Source organism: Furipterus horrens, unplaced genomic scaffold (genome assembly GCF_987537825.1).
Source record: "Furipterus horrens unplaced genomic scaffold, mFurHor1.1.pri manual_scaffold_13, whole genome shotgun sequence".
NCBI classification, from domain to species: Eukaryota; Metazoa; Chordata; class Mammalia; order Chiroptera; family Furipteridae; genus Furipterus; species Furipterus horrens.
This window is the reverse complement of record NW_028327183.1, coordinates 40,329,154-40,356,535: the sequence shown is the minus strand read 5'-3', so window position 1 is coordinate 40,356,535 and position 27,382 is coordinate 40,329,154. Positions and strand designations below refer to the sequence as shown.

The following is a 27,382-nucleotide window of genomic DNA, read 5'->3' as shown; positions in this document are numbered from 1 at the left end:
AACCATTTTGCAAAAACAGTGTGGCAGTTTTTCCTTTTTTTAAACTTATTGATTTTTAGCGAGAGAAAGAAAGAGAAACATTGATTTTTGTTCCACTTACTTATTCATTCATTAGTTGACTCTTGTATGTGCCCTGACCAGGGATCAAACCCGCAAACTTGGTGTATTGGGATGACACTCTAACCAGCTGAGTTACCCGGCCAAGGGCTGGGGCAGTTTCTTAAAAATGTAAGCATATATTTATCACATGATCCACCCATTCCTCCCCAGATATTTACCCAAGACACATAAAAAGTACATATCCATGCCAAGACTTGTATATATTCATGTATATATATTTTTTGGAGTCGGAAAAGGTTTATTGAATGAGAAGGCACCAATATTCATGTATATTTATATCAGTTTTATTTGTAATATCCCCAAACTGGAAATAATTCAATGTCTATCAACAAGTAAATGGATAAACAAATTGCGGCATAGCCATACAATAGAATACTACTCAGTAATAAAAAAGAATGAACTCCTGATATGTGCAACAACAAGGATGAATCTTAAAATAATTATGCTGAGTAAATCAAGCTAAATAAAACATTGATTCCATTTATACAAAATCCTAGAAAATGCATAGTGACAGAAAGCACATCAGTGGTTGTCTGGGGAGAGGGTAGAGAGCGGCATGAGAAAAGGATTACTTTGGCAGGTGAAGGAAACATTTAATATTTTTATTGTACAACAGTTCCACAACATACATCTGTCAACTTATCAAATTGTACACTTTAAATATGGTCAGTTTATTGATGACAATTATACATCAATGAAACTGTTTTAAGAAGTTACAGAATGTGAGACTTAAAATGGCTGCATTTTATGTTACGTAAATTATATCTCAATACATGTGATTAAGAAAACATATCTGTCCCATGACTCAGCAATTATTCTCAAGAGAAATGAAAACACAGGAGCACACAATAATTGTACAAGAATGTTTAAATCAGTAGGCATCATCTAGTTTGGGAATAAACACAGATGACACTTGACCTCAGAACCTTTGAAGTTACTGTTTACTCTGCTTAAATTACTCTTCCTCAGCAGTCACAGGGCTTGAGACATTACTTCCTATCTCCATCCAAAGGTTATCACCTCAGATTGGCCTTTGTTGATATTATCTAAATTAGCTCTGCCAACCCTCCAATATTCTGTCTCCCTACCCTACTTAATTTCCTTCACAACACACAACTACCTGATAGTATCTCATCTCTTTACTACCTGTCTCTCCTACTATAAGAGCAACACCTGCACAACAGTAGGAACCAACATCAATAGTGCCTAGACTCTAGCACAGCGCCTGGTTTCAAGTAAGTAAGAAATAGGCATTGAGGATTGAGCATCAGCCGGCGAGCCAAGTGTCGCTGGTTCAATTCCCAGTCAGGACACATGACTAGGTTGCACGTCAGGTCCCCAGTTGGGGGCGCAAGTGAGAGGCAACCACACAGTGATGTTTCTCTCCCTCTCTTTCTCCTTTCCCCTCTCTAAAAATAAAATAAACAAACAAATTAATTAATTTAAAAAAAGAAATAGGCATTGAATAAAACAATTTTAGGCAACAGAGGAATGAATTTAAGTGTAACTATGAAAGCAGACTTGGAAACACATGTAAAACAGTTGTCAATGGGGAAAAAAGAAAGCAGTCCCTCTTTGAAATGGAGGGAGGCAAACAGTAGAGAACAAAAACAAGGAGCATGCAACTGGGGGTAAAGGTAACTTTCCTTTGGTAGCTCATGTTAAGAGGATCTTAATGTTTTCCCAGACTCAGACCTTTTCTCCACAGACATTGGGCCTTTGAAGGGAGCTTTCCAAACATCTCAGAGGTGCGCCTCTCCCTCATCCGGGGTGCTGTAACGCGATGGCAACTACCTGCCCGGTTTGCCGTCACTCACCTGTGCACCAGCTCCTTGTCCCTTCCCTCACTGCCAACCAGGGCTCTTGCTCTTGCTCCAATAAAGTAATCACATCAGGCTTAGAAATGGAACATCCTGCTCACAAGAAAGAAATGCCATATGATTTAGAACAAACACTCATAAGTAAGCTCACAGTGACTTAATTCAGACTTGATTATATTTATACGAAACTGTAGGTCAAAGTGGTACTTGATAAAATGAAAAAGCCATTGAAGAATATTGACATTTAAGTGGACACATGATCACAGGACTAAAGAGGCCAGATAGAGAAGGGAAAAGGTCTACTCTGCTTTTTAAAAAAAAATTGTTTAATTCTCACCCAAGAATATGTTTATCGACTTTAGAGCAAGAGAAAGGAAGAGAGAGAGCAACGTCGATGTGAGAGAGAGACATCAACTGGTTGCCTCCCGTATGCACCTGTACAGGGGCTCGGACCCACAATTTAGGTTATGTGCCCTGACTGGTATTCGAACCTGTAACCTTTTGGCATATGGGACAATGCTCAGACCACTTGAAGTGGCCGGGGTGGTCTGCTCTGCTTTAAAGGCATATACAGAAGGGTTGAGAACACAGACGGGAGTTCTACAGCTTAGGTTCAAATCCTCTGCCACCTACCAGCTGTGTGACTTGGAGAAGTTATTCCCTCCAGGTGAAAATGGCATTAAAATTACCTACTTCTTAGGGCTGTTATGAAGATTAAATGACTATATGTAAAGGCTTAAAAGGATATCCAGTATTATCGTACTATTTTTGTTTTTTGTTTTTTACTTTATGATTTTTCAATTAGTTGACATACAATATTAAATTAGTTCCAAGTGTACAACCCAGTGGTATTATATAACTTACTACATGATCATCTGATAAATCTTGTACCCATCTGACACCCTACAGTTATTACAATATTATTGACTACGCTGTTCTTTACATCCCTATTCTGTAACTACCAATTAGTACTTCTTAATCCCTTCACCTTTTTCACCATCTCCTAATCCCCCTCCCATCTGGCAACCGTCATAATGTTCTCTGTATCTACCAGTCTGCTTCTGTTCTATTTGTTCATTCATTTATTTTTTTAAAAGGTTCAGTTGTTGATTATATATGTATTTATTTCCATTTTACTATTCATATGTTTAATATTTTTCTTCTTCTTTTTAAAGGAGATGCTTTAACATTTCATGTAATACTAGTTTCTTGGTGATGAACTCCTTTAGATTTTTCTTGTCTGGGAAGTTCTTTATGTCCTTTGATTCTAAATGATAGCTTTGCTGGGTAGAATAATCTTGGTTATAGGCCCTTGCTTTTCATCACTTTAAATATTTCTTGCCAATCTATTCTGGCCTGCAAAGTTTCTCTTGAGAAATCAGCTGATTCTCATGGGAGTGCTCTTGTAGGTGACTAATTGCTTTTCTCTTGCTGTTTTTAAGATTCTCTGTGTCTTTAACCTCTGGCATTTTAATTATGATGTGTCTTGGTGTGGGCCTCTTTGCATTCATCTTGTTTGGGACTCCTCTCTTCCTGGACTTGTAGTCTATTTCCTTAACCAGATTAGGGAAGTTTTCTTTTCCTTTTTTTAACATAGATTTTCAATTCCTTGCTAATGTCTCTCCTCCTTGTGGAATGCTCTCAATGAGAACATTGGTTTGCTTGAAGTTGTCCCAGAGGTTTCTTAAACTATCCTCATTGTTTTGTTTTGTTTTGTTTTCTCTGTTCTGATTGGTGTTTTCTGCTTCTCTGTCTTCCAAATCACTGATTTGATCCTCTGCTTCATCTACTCTACCGTTGATTCCCTATAATTCGTTTTTCATTTGTTACTGTACTCTTCATTTCTGACTGTTTCTTTTTAATGTTTTCTATCTCCATTTTTATATTCCCTATTTACTTACTGAAGTTCTCACTAAGTTCCTCTACTCTTCTCCTAAGTTCATTGAGCAGCCTTATAATCAGTGTTTTGAACTTTGTATCTGGTAGATTGCTCATCTCCATTTGTTTAGTTCTTTTTCTGGAGTTTTGTTCTGGAATTTCATTTGGGACATGCTTCTTAATCTCCTCATACTGCCAGTCTCCCTGTGTTTGTTTAAGTGTAGTAGGTAGAGCTACCATGTCTCCAGGGCTTGATAGAGTGGCTTTATGTGGTAAGTGTCTTGTTGTGTCCAGTGGCACAGCTGCCCCATTCACCCTAGCTGGGCACTCCAGGTGCATGTCCCATGTAAGCTGTGTACACCCCTGTTGTAGTTCAGCCTTGGTTGCTGTTGGCATATCCATGGGAGGGACTTCCCCCTGTCCGATCAGCTGCAATGACTGGCTGCAACCACTGGGGAGGATAAGCTGTACAGGGGCCCACCCCAAAGAACAGGACTTACTTCAGTGGGGCTCTGGTGCCTGCTTAGTCCATCCCTTGAGTGTGTCACTTGTGGAGGTGGTTGGGTGGTGCTTCAAAATGGTCTGAAGCTATCCACAAGATGCGCTGGCTCTGGGGATTTCTGGGAGGTTAGCTGCCACATGTGTTCTGCCCAGGGCCACCTAACATGAGCTACAAAGCTATCTGTAGATGACTGATACTTGTGCTAGATTGGAGCTTCCCAGGAGAGGCCAAGATGTGAACCAAGGCAGGCTGCCACTAGTGCCAGGTCTGGGTCCACTTAACGAAAGATAGGGGGCACACTGAGGCCAGATGCTGCTTGTTTGAGAGATTACAGAAAAGTCTGCAGCATGCATAGGCCCAAAAGTTGGGTGTGGCAGTGTCTCAGAGAACCCCAGGGTGTGGTGAACAGTGATAGCCAGGTTGACAGAGATTCAGATATGGTACCTACCGGCCAGCTGTGTTGGGAGAGAGCTCAGAAAAGGAACAATGGCCACTGCCAGCACTTCTTTTTGAGAGAAAGCTGCTCCTCCAGTTCTTGCCCTGATGACAGAGAATTCAGTTCCTCCCTGTATGTCTCTGGTGCCTTTTAAGCTGCTACCCCAGCACTGGAGCTCAGAGCAAGTGAGTACAAGTAAGTCTGTGTGCAGGCCCTTTAAGAGGAATATCTAGCACTAAAGAAGCCCTCTGTTTCACTCAGCCACAATCTCTGCTGGTTTTTATAGGCAGAAGTTATGGGGACTTCTTTTCCTGTCACTAGCATCCTGACTTAGGGGGCCTGGTGTGGGGCTGGAAACCCTTACTCCTCAGGGAGACCTCTGTAGCCAGAATACCCCTCCTGAGTTTTATCTGACACATGCGGGTGTGGGACCAGCCCCGTTTGCATCTCCGCCCTCTTACCAGTCATGATGTGGCTTCTTCTTTATATCCTTAGTTGTAGGACTTCTGTTCAGCTAGTTTCAGATGGTTCTGAATGATGGTTGTTCTGTAGTTTAGTTTTAATTCTGATGTGGTTGTAGGAGGATGTGAGTACCTCATTTACCTATGCCGCCATCTTGACCAGCAGCTGCATCACCTGCCCTTCTTGAAGAATCAGTTTCTCTGTATCACCAGAGGCCTGGCCTATCCTTGTTGGTATTTTGTTAAAATAAAAATACTAAGTTTCCTAAAATGATTCCAGGTTCTTCCTCAGATATTCTTTCTTTTAGAGGGAAATGCAAAATTCACAGATTATAACTTTCAACCACAAAGCAGGTTAGAGATCCCTCTTCTAGGGATGTATTTGCTTGAATTTTAAATGAATATTGTTAACCCAACCCACCACTCTATAAACTGTAGAAGTTCTTTTGATGATTAAAGAAAAACAGAACCTAGAGACTATCTTTGCTGGTGGGCTAGACATTAACACAGAGCAACTATGGAACCATACACATTATATGAAAGCTGGCTTCTCTGAAAATGTTATAGGAACCAGTTTGGAAATCATTTAGAAAATAGGCAGTTGCAAGAAGGGCTAGAGGGAGGAGTGAAGGTCACTGAAGAATGGGAAAGATGAAGGTGCTTAACTCAAGTGCCCATTTCCAACCCAGTAATGCTCAAACCATTTCTTTTGAAAAAGGGGGGCAGAAAGTCAGTTGGTTTCTTAAAACACAGCTCTGAAATTCAACAACAGAGAAAGCTGGTATTCCGGAAAACAGATTGTAAATTATTTGCACACTTTTGCTTACCCAGCAAGACCAAGTTGCTGTAGTTCTCCAACATCACGTCCCTGTACAAGGCCCTCTGAACAGGGTCCAGGCACTCCCACTCTGCCTGGGAGAGGTCTATGGCCACATCGCGGAATGCCAAGGACATCTGAAATGAGAGAACCATTGTTTTGAATGTATTTTCAGGATAAAAAACTGCTTTGCAGGGAAGAAACAACATAAAAGCAAGTAAACTAGCATTCAAGCCTATGTCATGTAGGGAAAAATAAGGAAATTTGTATTTCTAAAGTAGAGTACCTATATGCTTTCTAAAAATACTATCAGCACAAACAAAATATCCTGTATATAATGAGATAACATAATTATCCAAGGGTCAAGGAATGAATAAAATCAAAGTTTCCCAGTGAAATAAAATCATGTAAATAAATAAGCACATTGCCTATCATGTGCTTGCATTTTAAGTTCTGAATAAACATGAGTTTCATTCTCTTTTCTCTCCAGGGAATGAAAAAAAGAAATAATGAATTGTTTCTCCCCAAAAGTAATCTAAAATCTCTATCTTAGAAAACAGGACTTGACTGACATCTGATTTCACTGAAACTCAGGCTCATTACTATGCAAGATAATGCCACAAGCATTTTTCCTTGCTGTAACAAATGACAAAGTCTTTAGTTAAATTGTTTATTGGCTGGCTAATCATTGATCTTATGGATATATCAGACTAATCCTTTCTTCATATTTAGGGATTTAGGTCTTCTTCAATCCCGAGTCTGTTTTCATCCCCCATTAGGAACCCAGAGGATTTTCCTTTTGGCTACTACAGCCATCCCTCAGGATCACCTGCCTTGAACCTGAGCTAGAGGATGCTGATGCAGGATGATCCACAATGACACTGATGCCACGGGAGACCAGCACAGCCTCCTGAAGCCCCTCATGAGACTTCATCTATCACTGCTCCATCAGTGCTCCTGAGAGAGACTAGTCACATGGAGACATGATGAATAGGTAAACCCAGGCAAGAGAGAAGAGAGGAGGAAGGCTCTCTCTAGAGCATGCCCGTGCCTTTCTTCCCTCTTAGGCGTGCATCTTTACTTTTCTCTCCTAAACGCTAAGGGATCCCACAAGACTTGCAACCAGGGGAGCAATGGGCAGTGGCAGCTCATCCCAGGTCTACCCCTTAAACCTGTCTCCAAGACCCTCCTTTTCCTGACCTTTCAGTGAGCCAGCAGCAGCCCCATGTTGGCTCATTTCTTACCTACAATGTTTCTAGGGAGCCAAAGCAGAGCACCGCCTAGGCTGTCCTGTTGCTTCTTCTACCCTAAGTCCTTCATTTGTTTCACTGCCCCTAGCTTTAATAAACGTACTCTCAAAATAAAAAAAAAAGAGAGAGAGGTAGTGAAGAGAAGCAAATGAGGACACTAGGTTGCGTGGCACCATCGTTCACTGTGATTGGAGCAAATGAGGAGCAGATTCAGCAATAGATTTGTCTTAGGTAGAAAGTCTCAGGATAATAAAAATGATCTCGTGAATTCAAAACCATAGTATTTCTAGAAGAAGAAACGTGCACTTACATGGGCCATGGTTTTAGAACTGCAAGAATTTTTCAGTCTTTTTTGGGCTTCCTCCACTAGAACAACACAGAGTCCAGAGAAGCCAGGGCTGGGGAAGAAACAAGAGGCTTTGAGACCAAATGTGTCTCAGAAATACCCAAATGACTTAAGTTAAAATGATTGTGTTTTGCCTTCTTTCTACTTCCATCTCCATAATGCCCTGCATACAAATCAGGAGAGACAAGAGGGAGTTTTGGGTAAATCAGACCTTTCCTATACCATGGAAACCACCTGTCAAGTGTAGATGCAGAGCAGAGGCCTCCCGCATGAAGCCAGATTAGGCTCTCCAGCTGAAGGGTCTCTGGCCCACCCCGATTTCTGATGACGCTGATCTGTAGTTGAGGCCAAATTTTTTAGTCCTGCTCTGAGCAGATGCTCTTCCATCCATGTCCACCTTCTAGAGCTGAGAAGGGACTGCTCCATCCAAACCTGAATAATCTTTCATGGTTCAAGTATCTGGACTCAGCGGACATGCAGGCAAAAAAGAGCAGGCAGCCTTTCCCATTGCAAAATGCACTTCCCATGCGGAGTCCTTCCCCAGCCGGAGCTACAGCTCCAGAATCCTCTGGGCTCTGTTTGCAACTAACTTCTATGTATTTCAATAAAATCAAGATCCTCAGTAATGCTTTCCTGCAGGAAGTCACTACAGGCAGTGACTACTCCAATCTCTCAATATCAAAGCTGCATGCCGTGAATTCATGCCCATAGTCTCAAGGTGACAACAAAAATAGGTATTTTTAGTATCTTCTATGGGTCCTTTATCATTAACATTTATTCATGCAATGTAGTTATCTCTATTTAACAGATGAGGTAACAGAAGCTCAAAGTAAAATTCCTTGCTCAAATTCAGTTAGAGGAAGAGCTGTGTTTTGATTCCATGTTCCTCTAAATAAAAACAATTCTCTTTCAACTCTGGCTTTTTTCTCTGTACCTCAGGATATCTTCCTTTAAGTGGAACTTGAGCATAGGTTATTCACTAAAAAATAATAATATATCATCCACCAAAGTTATTAAGTTTCAATACAATTAAGGAGATACTTGTTAAAGAAATAAGAAAATACCAACATACAGTTAATAGACTGGCAAATTGAAAAGACCGATGGCGTTCCATATGAGTGAGGGCATGAGGAAGTGGGTATTTTGTAGATGCTGTGGATTTGTGCAACCTTTAAATAAGGAATGTAGAAGTATGTGAAAGAATTTTACCACACAAACCTACTTTTAGGACTCTGTCCAAAGGAATTTATTGTCAATGCGTATTAAGATGTATACAGGGAAGGCAGTACTAGCATTCTGAGTCTAGCAATAGTTGACTGGTTAAGTAAATTATAGATCATCTACATAATGAAATATTATAGAGATATTAAGCACTGTACTAAATTGGAAAGAATATTTAAAGGATATGGAAAATATTTAGGGTATACTATAAATAGAAAAATCAGGTTAAAACCAGAATGTACAATTTGACCACATTTGTAAAAAATACACACACATACACAGAGAGAGAGAGACAGAGAGAAATAATGAAAGACAGACAGGTGGAAATCAAGACAGAGAAAACAGTCCAGAAAGTTATCTATCCATATGTCAAAACTGATGGTCTGCATGACATATTTTTGATATTCTTTTTGATTATGTACAATCCATCACTTTAAAAAGCAACATAAAATATACACATCTACATATATAAGTAATTATTTCATTTTGATAAGAGAAAGCTCTTCCTTTTATAAACCACTTCTCTTGAACTTAGAGAAAAAGCTCAAGGTAATCTAAAAACAGCCCCTGGCTGGTTTGGCTCAGTGGATTGAGTGTCGGCCTGCGAACTAAGTGTCGCTGGTTCGATCTTCCAGTCAGGGCACATCAGAGAAGGAAAACTCTGACTCCAAAAAACCTCCGCTGCCTTGCGGCATACCTCTTCAGGGGAAAGGCTAAGGGAGTAAACCGCGACAGAAAATCCGGAGCCGGAGTCCCTAAGGCGGTTTGACGTTGTAGTCAACACCGGCAACTCCTGCGGCGCACCTGAAGCCAAGCTGTATTGACTCCGTCTTTCCCTTGGACCCTTCAGCTGCGAAGAGAGGGGGCATCTGCTGCATGGGCAACAGCAGACCCTCCATATCACCCTGCCCAGGCTCTGTAGCTTCAGCTTCACTGGAGAGGACACTCCAGCGTCATCGCAAGATGTCGATTCAACACGGGAGGAGACAGGTACCGTGTCACTCCCGAGTCGGACTGCACAGCCATTCTCGGCGGTGCAGATAGACTCTTAAGAAGCTACACCATCGTCTCTCGAGACAGACGGCTGCCGACGAATCTAAAAACAGCTGTTATAGACTCAGAGATACAAAGAACACACCAGAGGAGAGGGGAGTTGAGGGACTGGATTAAAAGGTGAAGTGAGTAAGAAGGACAAATTGATAGTTACAAAATAGTCATGGGGATGTAAAGTACAGCATATGGAATATAGTCAGTAATATTATAATAACTATGTGTAGTGCCAGGTGGGTGCTGGAAATATTGAAGGGACCACTTCGTGAAGCGTATGATTGTCAGACCATTGTGCCATACACCTGAAACTAATACAAAATAATATTGAGTGTAAATTGTAGTAAAAAATAAAAACAGCTGTTATATTAAGCATACAGCATAAAATTCGTTTATCACCAGAGTTCCCCTGAGTTCAGAATAATTTGGTCAAAACCTGACAGAGGTAGCTAGAGAAATAACATCTTCTTATAAACTCCCAAGGCATGTGACCTGAATTTCTCTAGCGGCTTTTATTATTTTCTAGCTCATACTTATTCAGTCTCTTCTGATTCTATATTATTGCTGTGTTACAAGAAACTTAAGGGTAGCAGTTATATTTTCAGGGCTTGTATGCCTCTAATCAATTACTATCATAAGATCCAGCATACTATGAGCCCTTATGTCTGATATTTGACTAAAACTCCATTTTTAGGCAGTTTTTCTTAGGAAATGGCTAAATAGGCACATTAAGATATATGCATAAGATGTTTATCAATAAATAACTTAGAGTAACCACATGTTATAAATATAAATAGTACAGGAGGCAACAGATTAAATAAATTATAGTCAGTTATGATGGCACACTAAGGCATTATTAATACACATTATATTGGTGCATATTTATTGTTGAAGAAATACATTCATGATGAATTACTGATTGATAAAAGCAACTTAAAAAAGTACGGTATGTAAGACTTGGGGAGGGATTATAACGTCATTAATAACAGACTCTTCTGTCAAGATTTTCAGAATGTGAATCTTGGTCTGATAGCTACTAACTTCTCAGTTAGTTTATTGATAAACTAGGGATAAGAACAGCACATATCTCAGAGTTGTCAGGAAGGTTGAAATAGCACAAAATTAAGCATATTACATATCATTTAATCTACTGTTAATAAATAAAATTATTTTCTACTGTTCTTTATGGTGAAATTTGAGTCTCATGCCCATTCTTTTGTTATAATGACATTTTAAATATTTTAAGAAGTCTACTCTTGTCCCTACAGCTACCAAAGAGGAGACACCACGATTCAACATAAAACTAACCAAAAGAACCTAATAAGGCATTAAATGGAGAACTTTAATAAAAGGTTCAATCTTATTTTTCTCCTACATATTTACAGTATTCCCTCACTTATCGCAGGTATTATGTTCCAGACCCTCCCGCGAAGTAGGAACCTTACATTTATTCTACACATGTACTGTACTCTATACAGTACATGCTGTATACGTATGTTGTTAAATAAGTAATTAAATATAATATTTTTAAAAATCCCGCAATACAGTGCGGCCGCGATAAGTGATCCGCGATACACTACTGTATGATATTTAGTTATCACCATGTTATTCTGCTTTCTACTGTTATAAATCTGTCCTACAAAATATTACTTGCATAATGGAACTTTAAAAGATAGTTGGACAGAGAGGACATTGCTATGTCCTATGAAAGCAACCTTAAAAATCTAAAAAATGTGTAATCCTGAAGGGCTGATTTGATAAATTGTGCAATAATAATTACTCTTAATTGATTTATATAACCCTAAAAGGTGTAAATACCTGGAAGGTTAGTCAAACTAGAGGGGTTCATTGGCATTTTCCTCTTTTTCTTCTATGCATGGAGGTATAAGAAACCTATGGTTATGCATAATTACTTTTTCCAAATAGGGGATGGAGAGTCTTTGTGTCCTTTGAATATTCAATTAGTACTATTTCTATTCTGCAGAAACACACACACGCAAACAGATGCAGAGAAAATTTTTGCTACAATATACTTTCCCCAAATATTAATACTGATGCTGGGGCTATTTCAACTTTTTTCTTTATAAGTCTTTCACGTAATAGAACTGACCACGATTTTTTTTTTTTTTTTTGCAAAGGTGAGCATTAGTTCCATAATCTTAAGTGTACAATATTACTTTACTCATGTGTACCTTTTTAAAATGATAAATTCTTTATAAACATATCTCAACCCATTGATTTCTTTGAAAAATCACAGCCCATGATGACACAGATTTTCATGTTCCAAACTCCAATCACATTCCTGCCCCCAAAAGCCTTTAAAAAATTAAAAGGCAGATGCCCATATCCCTTACTGACACTAGTCAAACTGTTACAGAAACAGGGGAGTCCAAAAATCCCCAGAGTTTGCTGCTGGGGGATGGGGAGAAGTAAGCAGCTTTTCAGATGCCTCCACATGCCTGAGGCTGGTGGCTAGTGTCTTTCTTATGCAAATGGATTTAATGCATCCAAAGCCTCAGGCAGATGGGAGGAGTCTTGAACCAGGGGATGGTATGGAAAGCACACAGAGCCTACTTAAGGGTCTGTGAATGGTCAGAACTGTTTGCAACGCCCACTGCGTCAGATGACGCAGTCAGGGATATATAAGCAGCTGCAGACATTTTAGCTCAGACTCTCTTAGACTCTTGCTCTGAGACTCTCTCTTGCTCTTGCTTGTGCTCTCACTCTGAGACTCTCGCTCTCTCTCTGGCTGGCTCTCTCTCTCTCTCTCTCTCTCTCTCTCTCTCTCTCTCTCTCTCTCTCTCTCTCTCTCTCGCGCGCGCGCGCGCTAGCTTCTCGGGCTCTCTCGCTCTCCCGCTCTCGTGTGCTCCCTCCACGTGGCTTGGTGAAGGGGCCTTCTCCATGTGGCTTGGAGAAGGGGTCTCCAGGCTGCGTTAGGAGGCTCTCACCATGCGGTTTTGAGAAGGAAAGGAGATCCGCGCAGTTTGCAGGAAGAAGGCAGTTTGCAAGGAGGCTGAGAATCCAGGTGGTTCTGCATTGAGAGCTGGAGGGCACCACAGCACAGAAAAGACCTCCCCAATCAGATTGAATGATTGGCAGCTGCTGGTAAAGCTGAACTGTGTTTGGAAAGTAGGGAAACGGTTTCTCTGACTTTCCTAAAACTAGCCTGGTTTGGAAGGGGGGGAGGCAAGGATATGTGTTTGTGGGTATTTTAAAGAGCATAAGACTTAATAACAGAAATCCGCAAATAACTAAATCTATATAACTGTTAAATAAACAATTCTTTTTCTTTTCACCAAACTCTGGTATTGAGAGTTATAATTTTGGCGGCGGGCAATCGGGCCCCTAACTAAAGAGCCCGTGGGTTTGTTTTCAACTGGAGCAGCCCAGGGGTTCTGTAACAAAACCACCTCTGATCTTGCCTTACTTTTAAACTGAGGTTTTAGATATCAATGATGTGATTCCACACTAATCCCAATAAAACAAAGCTTTAACTTTAGACTCCCGGATAAGCGTTTCTTACTATTATTAAAAGTGAGTGCAGAGGAATGATTTGAAAAATGAGGAGGGCGCATTTGAGGGCCAATGAGGAAAGGATCTGAAAAAGGCCGAGGATAGACCACTGGACATTTCAGGAAAATAAGAGCAATATTTCCATTGCCCAAAAACAAAAATGCAGGTATGAACAAAGAGGAAATACAAACTCACCTGATCAGGACTTTCAGGTGTGCAACAACTTCCCTCTTCCTCAACAGCCTTGTCTGGGAGACTGGGGAGAAGGAACTCATGAGGCACGAAGCCTTTCTTAGATCACAGACCGAGAAAATCCCCTCCAGGGCCACATCGGCTCTGATCTCACAGAGAACCAGACGGGAGAGGGAGGCTGGACTCTGTCTTTGAATTCACAGCAGAATCCTGGCGCTAGAGGTATGAAAATGCTGTGGTTCTTACAACTGCAGCAGCACCCACAGTGCCTCCATTTCGTCCCAGGAGTCAGTCTCAGGGACACTCTAGCTCCAAAGGTCCCACCATCCCAAAGCCCAGAACTGTGTGACTTGTTCCTGGGAACCCTCATCTTAGGGTTCAATACAGAATCTGACTTTCCTTTTCGGGGACCCTGTTCTGTGCAAACACTAGGGGCTGTGAGGAGAGGGCGGAGAAAGCACCAGGGACAGCCTCACAGACACTCGCACGGTCAGAGAGGCCCAACAAGGCGGCAGGCGCGCGCACACCGCCTGTCACACTGAACCAGTCCCCCTCCTCTGTTCCTCATGCACGCAAGGCCTGAGGCTCTCAGCACGGCGTGCGCCGTCCGCACCCCGGGGCTCTTCACTTTGGTCGGCAACCCCGACCCCACTCCTGTTCCAACGAGGCCCGCTGCGTTTCACCTAGGCCGCCTTCTTTCCGAGTTGCGACAAACTTCATCCGTGCTGAAACTGCCTAGAACGCATTGTAGAGGTCCCTGAGTCGCAGCTAACACCTCCCTGGGGTTTCTGGGAAATGTAGTCCACAGCCAGGAGCAGGTGGGCTTGGGCACTGAACGCACAGGCGCGCCCCAGCGCAGGCGCAGACGCGCGCGGAACTCGCGGTTTCAACCGGGTCGGCCGAGCAGCGCGGTGAGCTGAGGTGACCTCGCAAGGGCAACTCATACCCAGTTGCTGTCTGGGTTGTGCAAACTTCTCCGACCGCCACAGTGATGGACTGCCAAGTGCATCCATGCGTGCGACCCTGAGGCCGAGTGTGCGCGGGACCCGCGGGAACTCCGGCCGGTGGATTTTGTCAGTTTCTTCCCCAGAAGTAGTCCCGGCTTCTGGTACACAGCGTGAGCTTTGTATGTGTATTTAAAAGAGTAGGTGTATGGCCCTTTGTACCTGGCCTGTGAGCGTGCGTGCGTGCATGTGTGTGTGAGGGTGGTGGGACCCACTGCACCTCTGGCCGTGGGTCACAGCAAGTAGCTTGGGAGCCTGCTGTATAACTGTAAGCAGTGAGGTGCTGGGTTCCACGGGAGATTGTAGCTGTGGAACTGTGACTGGGGACATGTGTGATGGATGATGTGGTTGTGTGGGTCGCTGTGTGGCTGCGACTGCCGAGTGTCTGGGTGCAAGCCAAGCTGTATGAAGATGGCTATGTGCGATTCTGAATATATGGAGATGTGGGACCGCACGGGTGCCGGTGGAATTGTGATTGTGTGTTTATGATCTTATGCCACCACCAACCTGTTTTTTTGTGGAGTGAACACTTCTCAATAGTGCCAAAATACGTCAAAGCACCGGATTACATTCCTGCCCAGGGAACAGTTTGTCAGTTTGTCACATGGACTCAAGGAGAGAAAACCTTGCGAGAGAGCCCTCAGTTTGGGGGAAGGACTTGGGGTTTTTCTCTCATATCTCTAGTGCTTTATGCTGTTTACGTTGTGTGTTATTTCACGTACTCCTCACTGTCCCTGGGACTTGGGTACTGTGTCCACTCAACTGATGAGGACTCTGACTGACGAGTGTCAGAGTTTAAGGCGCATGCTTCACGTTGCACCACCATCCTAACTCCAAAAAGGATGTTCTGTTCAGATTGTGGCAAGTGCCCTTCCGCTGCATTTCTTTCTTTGCTGTCATTTCTGGAGCACGTGGCTTTGTTCTCTTCCCAGTCTCTTTACTCTTCACTGATGTTTAGGATGTTTTGTCACTTGGTCAATTTCCCTCCTTTACCCTCCCCCTTCCAAATATCTACTGGCTTGTAAGAGCCTCTTTTTCTTTCTGTGGTTTTGATAGTAATTTTTAAACATCTAATTTAAAAGATTACATATTATAGAAAGCGTATAGAAAACAAAAAGCATTCCCATGGCACCCTCACCCCATATTTTCCTGCCTGCTTCTAAGAGGCAGTGAATTTCCATCTTTTGTTTCTTTTGAAATTTACTTTCATGTTTCCAAATTATATGCTTTCGTGACCTCATCAGTTTTAGGTACTACCAGCCACTGAATGTTAAAGATGAGGGCTTTAGGTGTCTTACTAGCCCACTTTCCTCTTTTCTCTCATGCTGCTGTTTCCTCAGAAGGAATCCCTCAGTTGCCTGCCCGGGGCTCTCACTTAACCCCATCTTCAGCATGGAAACTCCTCTAATCCATGCTCCAGGCCCACCAGCCCAGAGACCACCTTTCCAGAATAAACCCCATCTTCAGCTAGGCCGAAGAAGGGTCATTGGCCTGCAATAACAGCTTGTTTATTTAGTGCACGCCAGGTTCTAATCACACTGGATGTATGAATTTGATTTTCACGTAACCTTTCAGGTAGTCCTGTTTCCAGCCCTCCCCTTCAGAACCTGGCACCTCTGATTTGTGAAATGGGAACGTTTCTGCGCTTCCCTTTAGTCCAGGTTCATGATTCCTCAGGTCTGCTATATCCATGAGCAGGTAACTGCGTCTTTCCAAAACTGCACTGCTGCCATCTTGTCTCTCCTATGTCCTTGTGAGTTTACTTTACTCTCCTTTAGTGAGGTTTCAGGAAGGAGGAAATGTTTTCTCTGCTCAACCTGCCAAGTCCATCAAGAGGAACATCCTGTCCCTCCAGGATCTGTGATTCCCCCAATTCTTCCTTATACCTTCTTCCCGTCTCACTCCGAAGTATATGGTGACATTCATATATTTGTTCAAGAAACTGAATGTCTACTATGTGTAGGTGCTGAGACTTGAACTGTGGTTAAGCTATAATCCCTGACTGCTGTACAGGAGCTTTCAGTCTAGAGCAAGCACAGTGAGAAAGTCTAGCCAAGCACTGGTGCCACGAATGTACACAGGAAGGGTTCCTTCCCAAATTGGGGCACCAGGAAAGGCTGCCCAGAGGGAGAGGTGTCCTAACGGAGACCTCAAGAGTGGGAACTGGTCCAACCAAATACTCTATGCCCATATGGAGAAGAGCTAGAGTCACAGAACCAGGGCATCCAACCCCCAACCCCCACTTCCCTGCTCCAGAGGATTCTGTGGAGCTGTCTCTTTCATTGATACTCCCTGAGTGTGAGGAATGCAGGACTCACCGTAGACTTAAATGGTCTTCTACCTGTAGGAAATGGGGGTGGGAGATGTACGGGGGCTTTATTTTGTGGTCAGGAGCCATGGTCTGAGGTTCATTATCCATCCCTTTCCCCAAGTTTCTGGTCATTTTGTTTGAATTCTTTGCTTCTCAAGCTATAGCCCAGGCCATGTATCTAACCCACTTATCTGTCAGAACAGGAAGGGCACAGAGGATCCTATTCAAGGCCCAGGATACCAAAGGAGTTAAACTTCTAAGAAGAAATTAGATGGATTCAATCTTGTGTATTTATTGAATAAATCAATCCTGGGTAAAGCGAAAAAGAGAACTAGGTTTGGGGACAGAGGTTCGGGAGGCGAGGGAAAGTCCCTGGGCCCTGTGTGTAGGGGAGGGGTCACTTGTAAAACTCATGCTCCTGCTCATCCTTCTTGATGACTGTCTTGTAAGCTTTCTCGAAGTCCTTTGCCAGAACAATGTAACGGTTCTCTCGGACAGCCAACATTCCACTCTGTTAAGGGATGAGAGTTAAGATCTACTCCCTGTACTCCCCACCCCTAGTGACTGATGGTGGAGGAAGAGACAGACAGGGCCCAATACCCTAGGGAGGCAATGAGGGATGGAAGGACTGCAGTAGAGTGCTCTCAAAGAGGAAGGGTCTTCACCCACCCCCAACCTGGATCCAGAGAAAAACTGTCACTCACCTCCTGACAGATGGAATTGATATCTGCTCCTGAAATCTTATCTGGTCGGGCCACATCTGCAGTGGGTGAGTTAAGAAAACCATTCCTGGCATGACAGGGTGAATGCCTGGGGCTGGAAGTCATCCTTGGGCTGTCTTTGTCACCTGCCCCCTCCCTGGACTTTGGAGTCCCACTTGCACAATCTGGGTCATGGTGACAGCAGGGGTGGAAGTGAAGAGCCGATCCCCAGTCCCAAATGTGAGCCTCCCCTCACTTCTAGAGCAGGATACAATCTTCCAAGTCAACCTCCTCAGAGAGATTCATCTTGCTGGTGATAGTGGAGAAAATCAATCTCTTCTGGCGGCGGTCAGGGAGTGGAAATTCAATTTTACGGTCAAGACGTCCTGGCCGCAGCAGGGCAGGATCCAGGGTGTCTGCTCTGTTTGTTGCCATGATCACCTGGCATTGGGGACAGGCTGGCTCAGACCTGTCTCTACTATATTCTTCTTCCCACCATAATACCTGCCCCCTCACATGCCAGCCCCACCTTCCTGATTCCCATACCACACCTTCCGTTGCCCATCACAAACCCCGAACCTTGACATTGACATTCTGGTCGAATCCATCCATTTGATTTAGCAGCTCCAGCAGGATTCTCTGAACCTCCCTGTCAGCTGGAGTATACAACAGTCAGTCCAAGGCATTATGTACAACAGGCCTGCCCAAGACCCCAGGCCCTGTTTGGGCATCACTCACCCCCTGTCTGGGCATCAAATCTCTTGGTGGCTATAGCATCGATCTCATCTATGAAGATGATGGCAGGCGCATTCTCCTTGGCTAAGCGGAACACATCCCGAACCATGCGGGGTCCCTCACCCAGGTACTTCTGTACAAACTCCGAGCCCACGACACGGATAAACGCAGCTGATGGCAAGATAAGGGTTAGACAGGGATGGGCCCCCTATAGGAGCCATTCTGTTTTAAGTGGAACTGGGAATTCCCTGAGGACATCCGTTCCTTTGGATGCCCACTCCAAGTAGCCAGGTCATTATCTAACACCCTGGACTGGGTCCCAGGTCCAGCATCGAGGACCAGCCATCTGCTTGCATCTCATAGCAACCCAGCAGCACAAATCATGAGCCCTATCCACAGATGTGTCAGGTTTTTGTGTGTTTTGTTTTTTTCTTTTGGCCTAACATTTAACAATCAGGACATTAAAAAAAAAAAAATGTGTCTGTACCTCAACCTGTCTGTATGGATTGTATGGAGAAGAGCTAAAGACATTCATGGAGTGCAGACACACAAAAAAATATGGATTTCTGCACACTTGAAAAATTAGTAAGAAAACAGATAAGATTGCCATATATAAAGGCATCATTATTACCTTACCACAAGCTCTGACTTCCCCTTTGCTATAAGGGCCCACTTTTGAATATCATGCCAGAATCAGGGACCATGAGCTCATCTCTTGACATAATCAACAACTAGCAACGGGTTAAAGACAGGTTTGTTCTGGGTCCCTCCATTTTAACTTGTATCTTAAAGTTTAACATGTAACACTGCAGCTCTTATTATTCTCTATCCCCTTATTTTGCTTAGTTCTCTTAATGAATTTAGCACCATGTGACATATAATCTATTCACTTATCTATTCAAGAGCTTCCCCAACTAAGATACCACCTCCATGACTCCATGAGGAATGGAGATTTTGTTCTGTTCACTACCATGTCTCCAGCACCTAGAACACAGCTTGGCACATATTAGGTGCTCAGTAAATATTAACCAGATGACTAGTTCTAAGTGTTTAGTTCTTTTCCCTCAGCCATGCTGGGAGCTGGTCCAAGGCAGGGGACCAGAGGACAAGTTTGATTCATTGTTTTATCCCAGCATAGGGCCTGGAAGAGCAGAAGTCCAATGAAATACCAATCAAATGAATAATAATGACAATGCCTAACATTCACTGTCTACGTACTATGAGCCTTGGTATGCTTCTAGAAGCTTTATATTGATTTAATCCTCTGAACAACCCATAAATATAGGAAACAGGAGTCACAGAGAGGCTAACTTACTGAGTAGTTATATAAACTACCTTACATAAGTAGTGCTAACTTACATAAATAGTTGTAGGGGAGCGAGATTTCAAATTTGGCAGTGAGTTCAGAAAACCCACTGCTAAACAACTGCCTTCTACGTCCTGACTCACATGTATGAAGATTTTAGGATGTGCTGAGCCTTGACTTTAGGCTTTATAAATAGTAATAAATTTCCTGACATTTTGACTGGAACCTACCAGAATACTTTTATAAACAACCACAATATATATGAGTGTGCACATGTGTATGAAGCAAATTTCTCAAAATAGCATGACATCTCACTATGTGGGATTGACACCTACATCTTCTGTTTCATTTTTTAAAATACTGGTTACAATCCATGAATTGGAATTCCTAATTACTAATGGGTAACAACCCAATGTAGTAAAACACTGAACTACTTTGTTAATTCTCATAATCATGCTGTGAAGTTGAGTCTTCTACTAGGTGAGAAAATTGAGGCATGAAGTAGTCACCTGTCCAACACTGCACAGTCAATGAGTTAGAGGCACAATGGGGCTTTTGACCCCCGAGCCCGTGTGTTTAGTCACTGTGCTGTGCCACTTCCTGGGGAGGATGAAAGAGCAGGGAGCAAGGTCGGAAAAGCCCGGGTCAGAGCTTGAGGGAGACACTGAGTGGCTCACCAGTGGTGTGATGAGCCACAGCCTTTGCCAGCATGGTCTTCCCACAGCCGGGCGGGCCATACATGAGGACGCCGCGGGGTGGATCGATACCTATCTGAAATGCAGAAGTGGAGAAAGATGGATGAGCCAGCAAGGCCTGTCACCAACCAAAACTCAGCAGGGCCTCTCCCTTCCCGGATACCGTAGCTCCTCACCTGCTTGTAGAGCTCAAAGTGTGTAAGCGGGAGCTCCACGGCCTCCCGCACCTCCTGCTTCTGGATGTCCATGCCCCCGATGTCTGCATACATCACATCTGGCTTCTGGTCTGGTGGGAGAGCAGAGCTGGGACTCCCAGCCTGGCCCATGGGATCCTCTTGGCCCCCCTTGGCCCCAGGCTCCCCCTCACCTGAAGTGAGCATCATGATACTGCTGTCTGCCTCAGGAGGCAGCACATCCACCAGCGCGTTGCTGTGCTTGTGGAGGGCCACGGAGGCATTGGGCTTGAGCAGCTCCCGATCGATGGTGCTCAGGATTCGCACGTAGTAGTTGGAGCCTTTGGAAAGAAGAGAGAAAAGGAGAGGGAAAATGCGAAGTGACCTCATAGTTGTGCCTCCAGGCCGCCAGCATCTCTAACTCATAGCCAGACTTCCCACCTCACCTCTAGCCTGCCTCCTGGTCTGTCCCTCACATTCACACACCCCTCTGCGAAGCAGCATCCTGCAATGCCTCCACCTGGCTTTCCCCTGGCTAGCTCCCCCCGCTGTGTCCCTATGTGTTCTTCGTATCTTCCCCAAAGTTGTGCTGCCCCTCCTGAATCTGTCTCAGGCAGGCCCACAGTCCCTAGTCACCAGCAAGAGCCCCACACCTCAACCTGGACTTTTCTCCTCTTCCCTTCATAGCCTGTCAGTCACTATGACCTTCCATCCAGCCTCCTGAATGTCACTCCAATCTCGCCTCTCCTCCCTCAGGGTCCTGCCCTGATTGGGATCCTACCATCTAGGTCTCTGCACCACTCTTTTCTGCTCACTCAGACTTGTCTCACCTCTCCAGTCCACCCTCTGCATTTATGGTAGTGATGTACGCATCTTTTTCCAGTCTCACTCTCTCCTGACCTTCAGATTGGCCATCCAGTAGACTCTCAGACACCTCCCTGTGATGTTCTAGGCTGTTCTCACTATCTCCTTGTAAATCTACTCCTCTGACCATGTTGCCACCTCAGGCATAGCTTCACTATCCCCCTGTGTCCTACAGGTCAAAGACACAGGCCTCATTCTGGATCTTTCCCTCCCTTCACGACTGACCCATCAGTCGAATTCCAGGCCCAATCACACACTCTTCCCTACAACCTTTAGCTGAACATGGCTCGGTCTAGAGAAGCAGAGGCCAGAAGCAGGAAAGACGGATAAGGCAGAGACAATGGCCATCATGAAGGCAGGGCCCGGACCTATGTTAATAACAGCAGCTACCATACACTGAGTTCTTACAAGAGCCCAATCTCTTAACACTTTAGCCATGGTTTCGAAGCGCAGGTCCAACCCAGAAGTAGTCATGAAATCAATTTAGAGTCATGACCAGAACAAGGTTTAAAATAAAAGACTAGAACAAAACGAAAAAGCAATTAAGAGTATGTCACACATTGTAAGGCTAAATAACATTCGGTCAAACTTTCTATATAAATTATACACACACTGAGAGGGAAAGAGAGAATGTAAAATATATTTCCACTTTTGCATCAGACTCAAAATACTCTGAAAAGCACCATTACACTGTCTTGCCTTGTTTGCTGTCATAAGACTCCAGCACGGTTCCTGGCACATGCCAGGAAATACTTAAGTTGTTTAATGAACAGATGAGTGAAAGAGGTGCTCGCCACGCCCCACACACACCTGTGGTGGAGCCCACGATGGCTGTGTTCTGATCCACAGCCTCCAGAAACTGCCCTATAACCAGTGGGATGCTCTGGATTCGCTTCACCTCCTCCTGGGCATGGAGGAATTCCTTCTTCAGGTTCTTTTGCTCATCCTTGATGTATTCCTCCTGCACCTCCAGGAACTCCAGCTCTTGCTGCAGCTTCTGTGAGCAGAGAGGGGAGTGGCAGGGGATGGCTCCAGGCCTGGCTGTGCAGGGAGTAGTGGAAGGTGGAGGCAATGTGGGACGTTGGGCCCTGTGCAGGGCCTAGATTGGGGGAAAATGTACCTTGTAGCGGCTGTACAGGTCCTCCAAGTCCTCAGGCTCTGGTCCCAGGAAGGACAGGCCAGTCTGGGGCCGTGACACTGACAATGCTGGGATCTCATCCTAGATCAAGGTGGGAAAGGCAGGGTGCAAGAGGAGGGTTCCCTCATGAGGGAATCTGACTTAACTATGAAGTCACTTATCCCCTAACAGGCTATTGACTTCAGTTAGTACCCAGTTCCCCCCAAAGGTTCCTCCTCCTCATGTCACAGAACCCCAACTCACATTAGGCCTTTATGCCAGCCAGTTACCCAGGTAAGCCCCAAACATTACTCGGCCAGACCACAGCTATTACTTAGCCTCCCAACACCAGCCAAGCCCTGAACAACATCAGTGAGCAATCCAACCCAGCCTTAGACTTCAGTCAGCCCCCAAGGCCGAGTCCCGCACATCGCTCACCACCCTACCCATCCCCAGCCCCGCCGGGGCCCGGACCTCAATAAGCACTCCCCTAACGTCACTCGTTCCCCCAGCCCAGCGTCCCAAGCCTCACTGCCATCCTAACGTCACTCAGCACCCAGCCCAGGCCTCGAAACGGCAGAAAGCTTCCCCTGAGGGCTCCGAGATCACCCGGACCCGGACCGGATCCCTGCTGTCACTCAGACCAAGTCTCGCCCTGTCCCCGCGAGCCAGGCCCCAGCGAACCTGAGCTTTCTCCACCAGGATGCCTATCTCCTCCATAGTGACCAAGCCCGCCTGTGCAGCCCGGCCTCATCTAGTCACCGCTTCCGCTGCCGCCACCGGAAGGCGGGGGCCTGGGTGGACTGTGGGAAACGTAGTTCAAGATGTCGCTGAGGGCGAGCGCAATGGACGGGGTGGGACGGCGGGAAGGGACGCCCGGGCCCTGGGCTCCGCCCCCAAGATGAGCTTAGGCGCTTTCTATATTCGTACCGCGTGGCCGTGGGCCCGGCGGTCCGCGTGCGCAGGAGGGCGTGGTGGCGCCACTTCGCGCGACAGCTTCGGTCACCGTTTGCTCGTCAATAGGAGGCGCTACTCGGCCGCTCTTTCAATGGAAGAGCTTATCAGAAATCTGTCAGGAAGTCTGGCGGCCAAGTGCTCTTCGGCGTTAGTGGCGGGGCTGGAGACGCCTGGGGCGCCTTCGGGGTGGGCGGGGGCGCCGCATGGGCCACGCGAGCGGACTGTCCCAGGGAGGCCCTCAAGGCCCGGACCGCCCCGCAGAGCGGCACCAGGGCTCAGCCCCAAACCCTGGTTAGCGTTAGCGGAGAATCTAGTAGAACCCAGATGTGTGAGGGCTGGAGAAAATGAGCAGCGGTGGCAAAGTTGAGTCACACAGGTGTTAAACAAGGAAGGGAGGGGAGAAGGGAGAAAAGGAGGAACCAACAGGCCAAAATGGAGTTCCTTTTGCTAAGCCAGCTGTCAGAACAGGGAGGCAGCTAGAATGCACACCTGGACTTCTGGTATATGCTAATCGACCTGGCCCTGGACTTAGCCGTTCCCAAAGGATACGCTGATAGACTTAGCAGTTCCCAAAAGATATGTTGATTGACTGAAACCATTCCCAGGGGAAATGGTAATGGACCAATGGTAATGGACCTAGACCGATAAGTTAACTAACCTGGTGTGTGGGGGCGGGCGAGCAATCAGAGGTAAACGATCTACTGAATATGTGGATAAGCAAACTCACCTTCACCAAAATGTGTGGTTGACAAGTATAAAAAAGGTGCCTGCAGAAGTGCAGGTGGAGGACTGGGAGTCCCCATTCTCCTTGCTCCTACGGGTCCTTGGGTCCACTCCCTTCTTCCCCTTTTTTCCCTCAATAAACCTACTGCCTGATCCCACAGTGGTCTCTGGGTGATTTCTCAGAGAAAGTCTTCCCTGCGACCTGCCACCAAGCCAAAACCTAGTATCTAACCTACTTGCAGTTTTAGCCACTCCCAGGAGTGGAATTTTAAGCCAATCTATCTGGCGTTTCCGTATCTGAGGTAATCTGCCTGATTACCCTCTAAGGGAAGGTATCCTTGCCTGAAATAATCCACTCCTTTTAAATTTAGTCCCACCCTCTTTCTGCCTATTAAAACCTCTCATTTTGTACAGCTCAGCTCACCTGAGTGCCCTTCTAGTTGCTAGTTGGGATACTGCCCAATTCATGGATCACTAATAAAGCCAATCAATCAAATTTACTTGGTTGAATTTTGTTCTGTAACATGGGGGACCTGCAGCCCCATGCCCCGCCCAGTGCTTAAGTCATTATTTGCACCAATGAATTGAATCTTGACATTATGTTTGCTCTTTTACAGAGCAGGAAACATTTAGAGTCATGAAGCCACTTGCCAGTCACAAGGGCCAGATTTCAGGGCCCTAAATCTGTCTGTCCCCAAAGCCTGTGCGTCTGGCCCTGAGGATACATTGCCGCTGTCATGCCAGCTACAGTTTTTGTTACCTACAGGCATACGTGGGGGATATTGTAGGTTTGGTTCCAGACCATCACAATAAAACGAATATCAAAATAAAGCAAGTCACATGAATTTTTTTGTTTCCTAGTTCATATAAAAAGTATGTTTACACTATACTGTAGTCTATTAAGTGTACAATAGAATTATGTCTAAAATATGTACATACATTAATTTAAAATATTACTAAAAATGCTAACCATCACCTGAGCCTTCAGCCAGTCCTCATCTTTTTGCTGGTGGGGTGTCTGGCCTCCATATTGATGGCTGATGCTGATCAGTGTGGTGGTTGCTGAAGTTTGGGATATCTGTGGCAATTTCTTGAAATAAGACAACAATGCAGTTTATCACATCAATTGACTTCATGAACAGTTTCTCTGTAGCATGCTATACTGTGTGATACTATTTTACCCACAGAATTTTCATAGTTGGAGCAGTCCTCAAATCTTGCCACTGCTTTACCAACTAAGTTTATGTAATATTCTAACTCCTTTGTTTTCATTTCAACAATCTTTACAGCATCTTCACCAGCAGTAGACATGTGACTTTTCCTTTATTTGAACATTTAGAAGCCATTATAGGGTTGTTAATTGGCCTAATTTCAATATTGTTGGGTCTCAGGGATAGGGAAGCCCAAGGATGGGGAGAGAGATGGGGGAATGGCTGTTAGTGAAGCAATCAGAACACAAAACACTTCTCACTTAAGTTCATCATCGATACAGGCATAGTTCATGGCACCTCAAAACTATTAAAACACTAAAGTCAAAGATCACTGATTACAGCCCTGGCTGAGTCACTCAGCTGGTTGAAACATTATCCTGTATACCAAAGGGTTGCGGGTTCCATCCTCTTTTGGGGTGCGTGCAGGAGGCAACCAGTTGATGTTTCTCATATTGATGCTTCTCCCTTCCTCTCTCCCTAAGACCAATAAACATATTGATTTTTAAAAAATCACTGGTTACAGATCACCATAACAAATATAATAGTAATAATAAAAAAGTTTAAAATATTGAATTACCAAAATCTGAGATGTGAAGTGAGCAAATGCTATTGGAAAAATGGCGCTGATGGACTTGCTTCACAAACGGTTGCCACAATCCTTAAAAAAGTAATATTTGTGAAACACTTTAAAACAAAGCACAATAAAACGAAGTGTACCTGTAAACTTCTTATTTAAGTATAAATACAGAGACATGTATCAATACAATTTGTTAGTTTATCGTTCAATGAATTTACACAAAGTGAGCACACCTGTACAACCAGTACTCAGATCAGGACACCAAACATTAGCAGCTCCCAGAATCCCTGCATCTGCTCTCTTTCTGCCATCCATCCCCCTCTGAAAGTTATCATTTATCTTATTTCTAACAGCATGGATTGTTTCTGTCTGTTTTGAACTTTGTTTGGACCCATGGTAAAAGTAATCAACATTTACAGAGTATTTTATGACAGGGAATCCTAACTTAATCTCAGATTAGTGGGATTTGTAGTGGGAACTCTTGCTTTATTTCCTACTTTTTTAGGTCCTACATGAGAAACTAGGCTCAGAGAGGTGAAATCACTTGCCCAAGGTCACACAGCAAGTAAATGGTAGAGCTGGTATTCAACCTTGTGTGATAGTTATTTGGATTTGATGATGATCTTCAACAAGTAAGCTAGTCATTCTCAAAGAAGTGGGCATCAAATCACTTAGGGAGTTTTATCATGCTGGACCCACCTTCACTTGCACCCAGTCATTTTGACCTTCCCTCTCATCCTCCAGTTAAGAACTAGCCATCTAGGTCACTTAACAGATGGGCATTTAACTAGATGGGCATTTAACCAGAGCCAGGACCAGCCCAGCCCAGCTGACTTAAATTTCTCTCTCCTGGTTTAAGCTCAGGACTTTCTTCCTCTCAACTATACTGCCTTCTGAAAGAAGCCCCGTGCAGCTCTTGTTTTGAGTGAGGTTGTCCCCAGATCTGGGTCTTCAGAGCCCTGAGTGAGGCATACAGAAGCCAGCAGACTGCAGAGTGGCTCAATTCCAGCCATGATATAATCACACTGCCATGTGGGCCCATTGTTGTCACATATGATGTTCAAGAGAAGTCAAAAATCCAGATTTTCAAGTGAAATCTTCTAATGTTGACAATAAATTCAGATACTTAAAAACACCATGGAGGCCAAACAAAATCCATCTATGGGCTTCATACAGCGGATAGATGACCACTGGTCTAGGCACTCTGTCTCTCCAGTACTGTTATCAAAGGCCCAGGAATGAATAGCTTTACTCAGTCCCTGGGTAGAAGTGTAGAGAGGAGTCTGAATCATTCAGAAGGTAGCAAGAATATGAGGTAAAGGATTAAATTCAGGGAAAAGCAAATGTAAATGTCTAACGATAGCTGATTGGGTCAATAAACTTTGAACCATCCATCCCTTATGGA

At 44.4% G+C, this 27,382-nt stretch overlaps 1 protein-coding gene and 1 long non-coding RNA gene across 3 annotated transcripts; both read right to left on the bottom strand.

Moving 5' to 3' along the window:
* Positions 1–1,552: 1,552 nt before the first annotated feature.
* LOC149994677 (uncharacterized) lies at positions 1,553–7,681 on the bottom strand. Of its 2 annotated transcripts, none has more exons than XR_016507767.1 (3): positions 7,595–7,681; positions 6,045–6,171; positions 1,553–2,033 (listed from the first exon to the last, which is right to left on the bottom strand). It is a non-coding gene; the product is annotated as an uncharacterized LOC149994677 (long non-coding RNA). The 2 variants fall into 2 exon arrangements; XR_016507768.1 differs by lacking the exons at positions 6,045–6,171; positions 7,595–7,681 and adding exons at positions 4,769–4,860; positions 5,218–6,034.
* Positions 7,682–17,190: 9,509 nt separating this feature from the next.
* Positions 17,191–23,354, bottom strand: PSMC4 (proteasome 26S subunit, ATPase 4). The gene is made up of 11 exons (XM_090259871.1): positions 23,194–23,354; positions 22,513–22,611; positions 22,203–22,389; positions 20,723–20,869; positions 20,532–20,641; positions 20,338–20,431; positions 18,358–18,525; positions 18,199–18,275; positions 17,892–18,060; positions 17,623–17,678; positions 17,191–17,429 (listed from the first exon to the last, which is right to left on the bottom strand). The coding sequence occupies exons 1-11, from the start codon at positions 23,227–23,229 to the stop codon at positions 17,316–17,318; spliced, it is 1,257 nt and encodes a 418-aa protein (XP_090115997.1). The 5' UTR covers positions 23,230–23,354; the 3' UTR covers positions 17,191–17,315.
* Positions 23,355–27,382: the final 4,028 nt, after the last annotated feature.

What these genes read in the sequence shown, in the direction of transcription:
- PSMC4 (XM_090259871.1), bottom strand. Translation starts at nt 23,229, where the DNA reads ATGGAGGAGATAGGCATCCTGGTGGAGAAAGCTCAG. An exon ending in ACCTGTACAGCCGCTACAAG is followed by an intron (nt 22,390 to 22,512) that starts GTACATTTTCCC and finishes CTCTGCTCACAG; the next exon opens with AAGCTGCAGCAAGAGCTGGA. An exon ending in ATTTGATGCCCAGACAGGGG is followed by an intron (nt 18,276 to 18,357) that starts GTGAGTGATGCC and finishes TGTATACTCCAG; the next exon opens with CTGACAGGGAGGTTCAGAGA.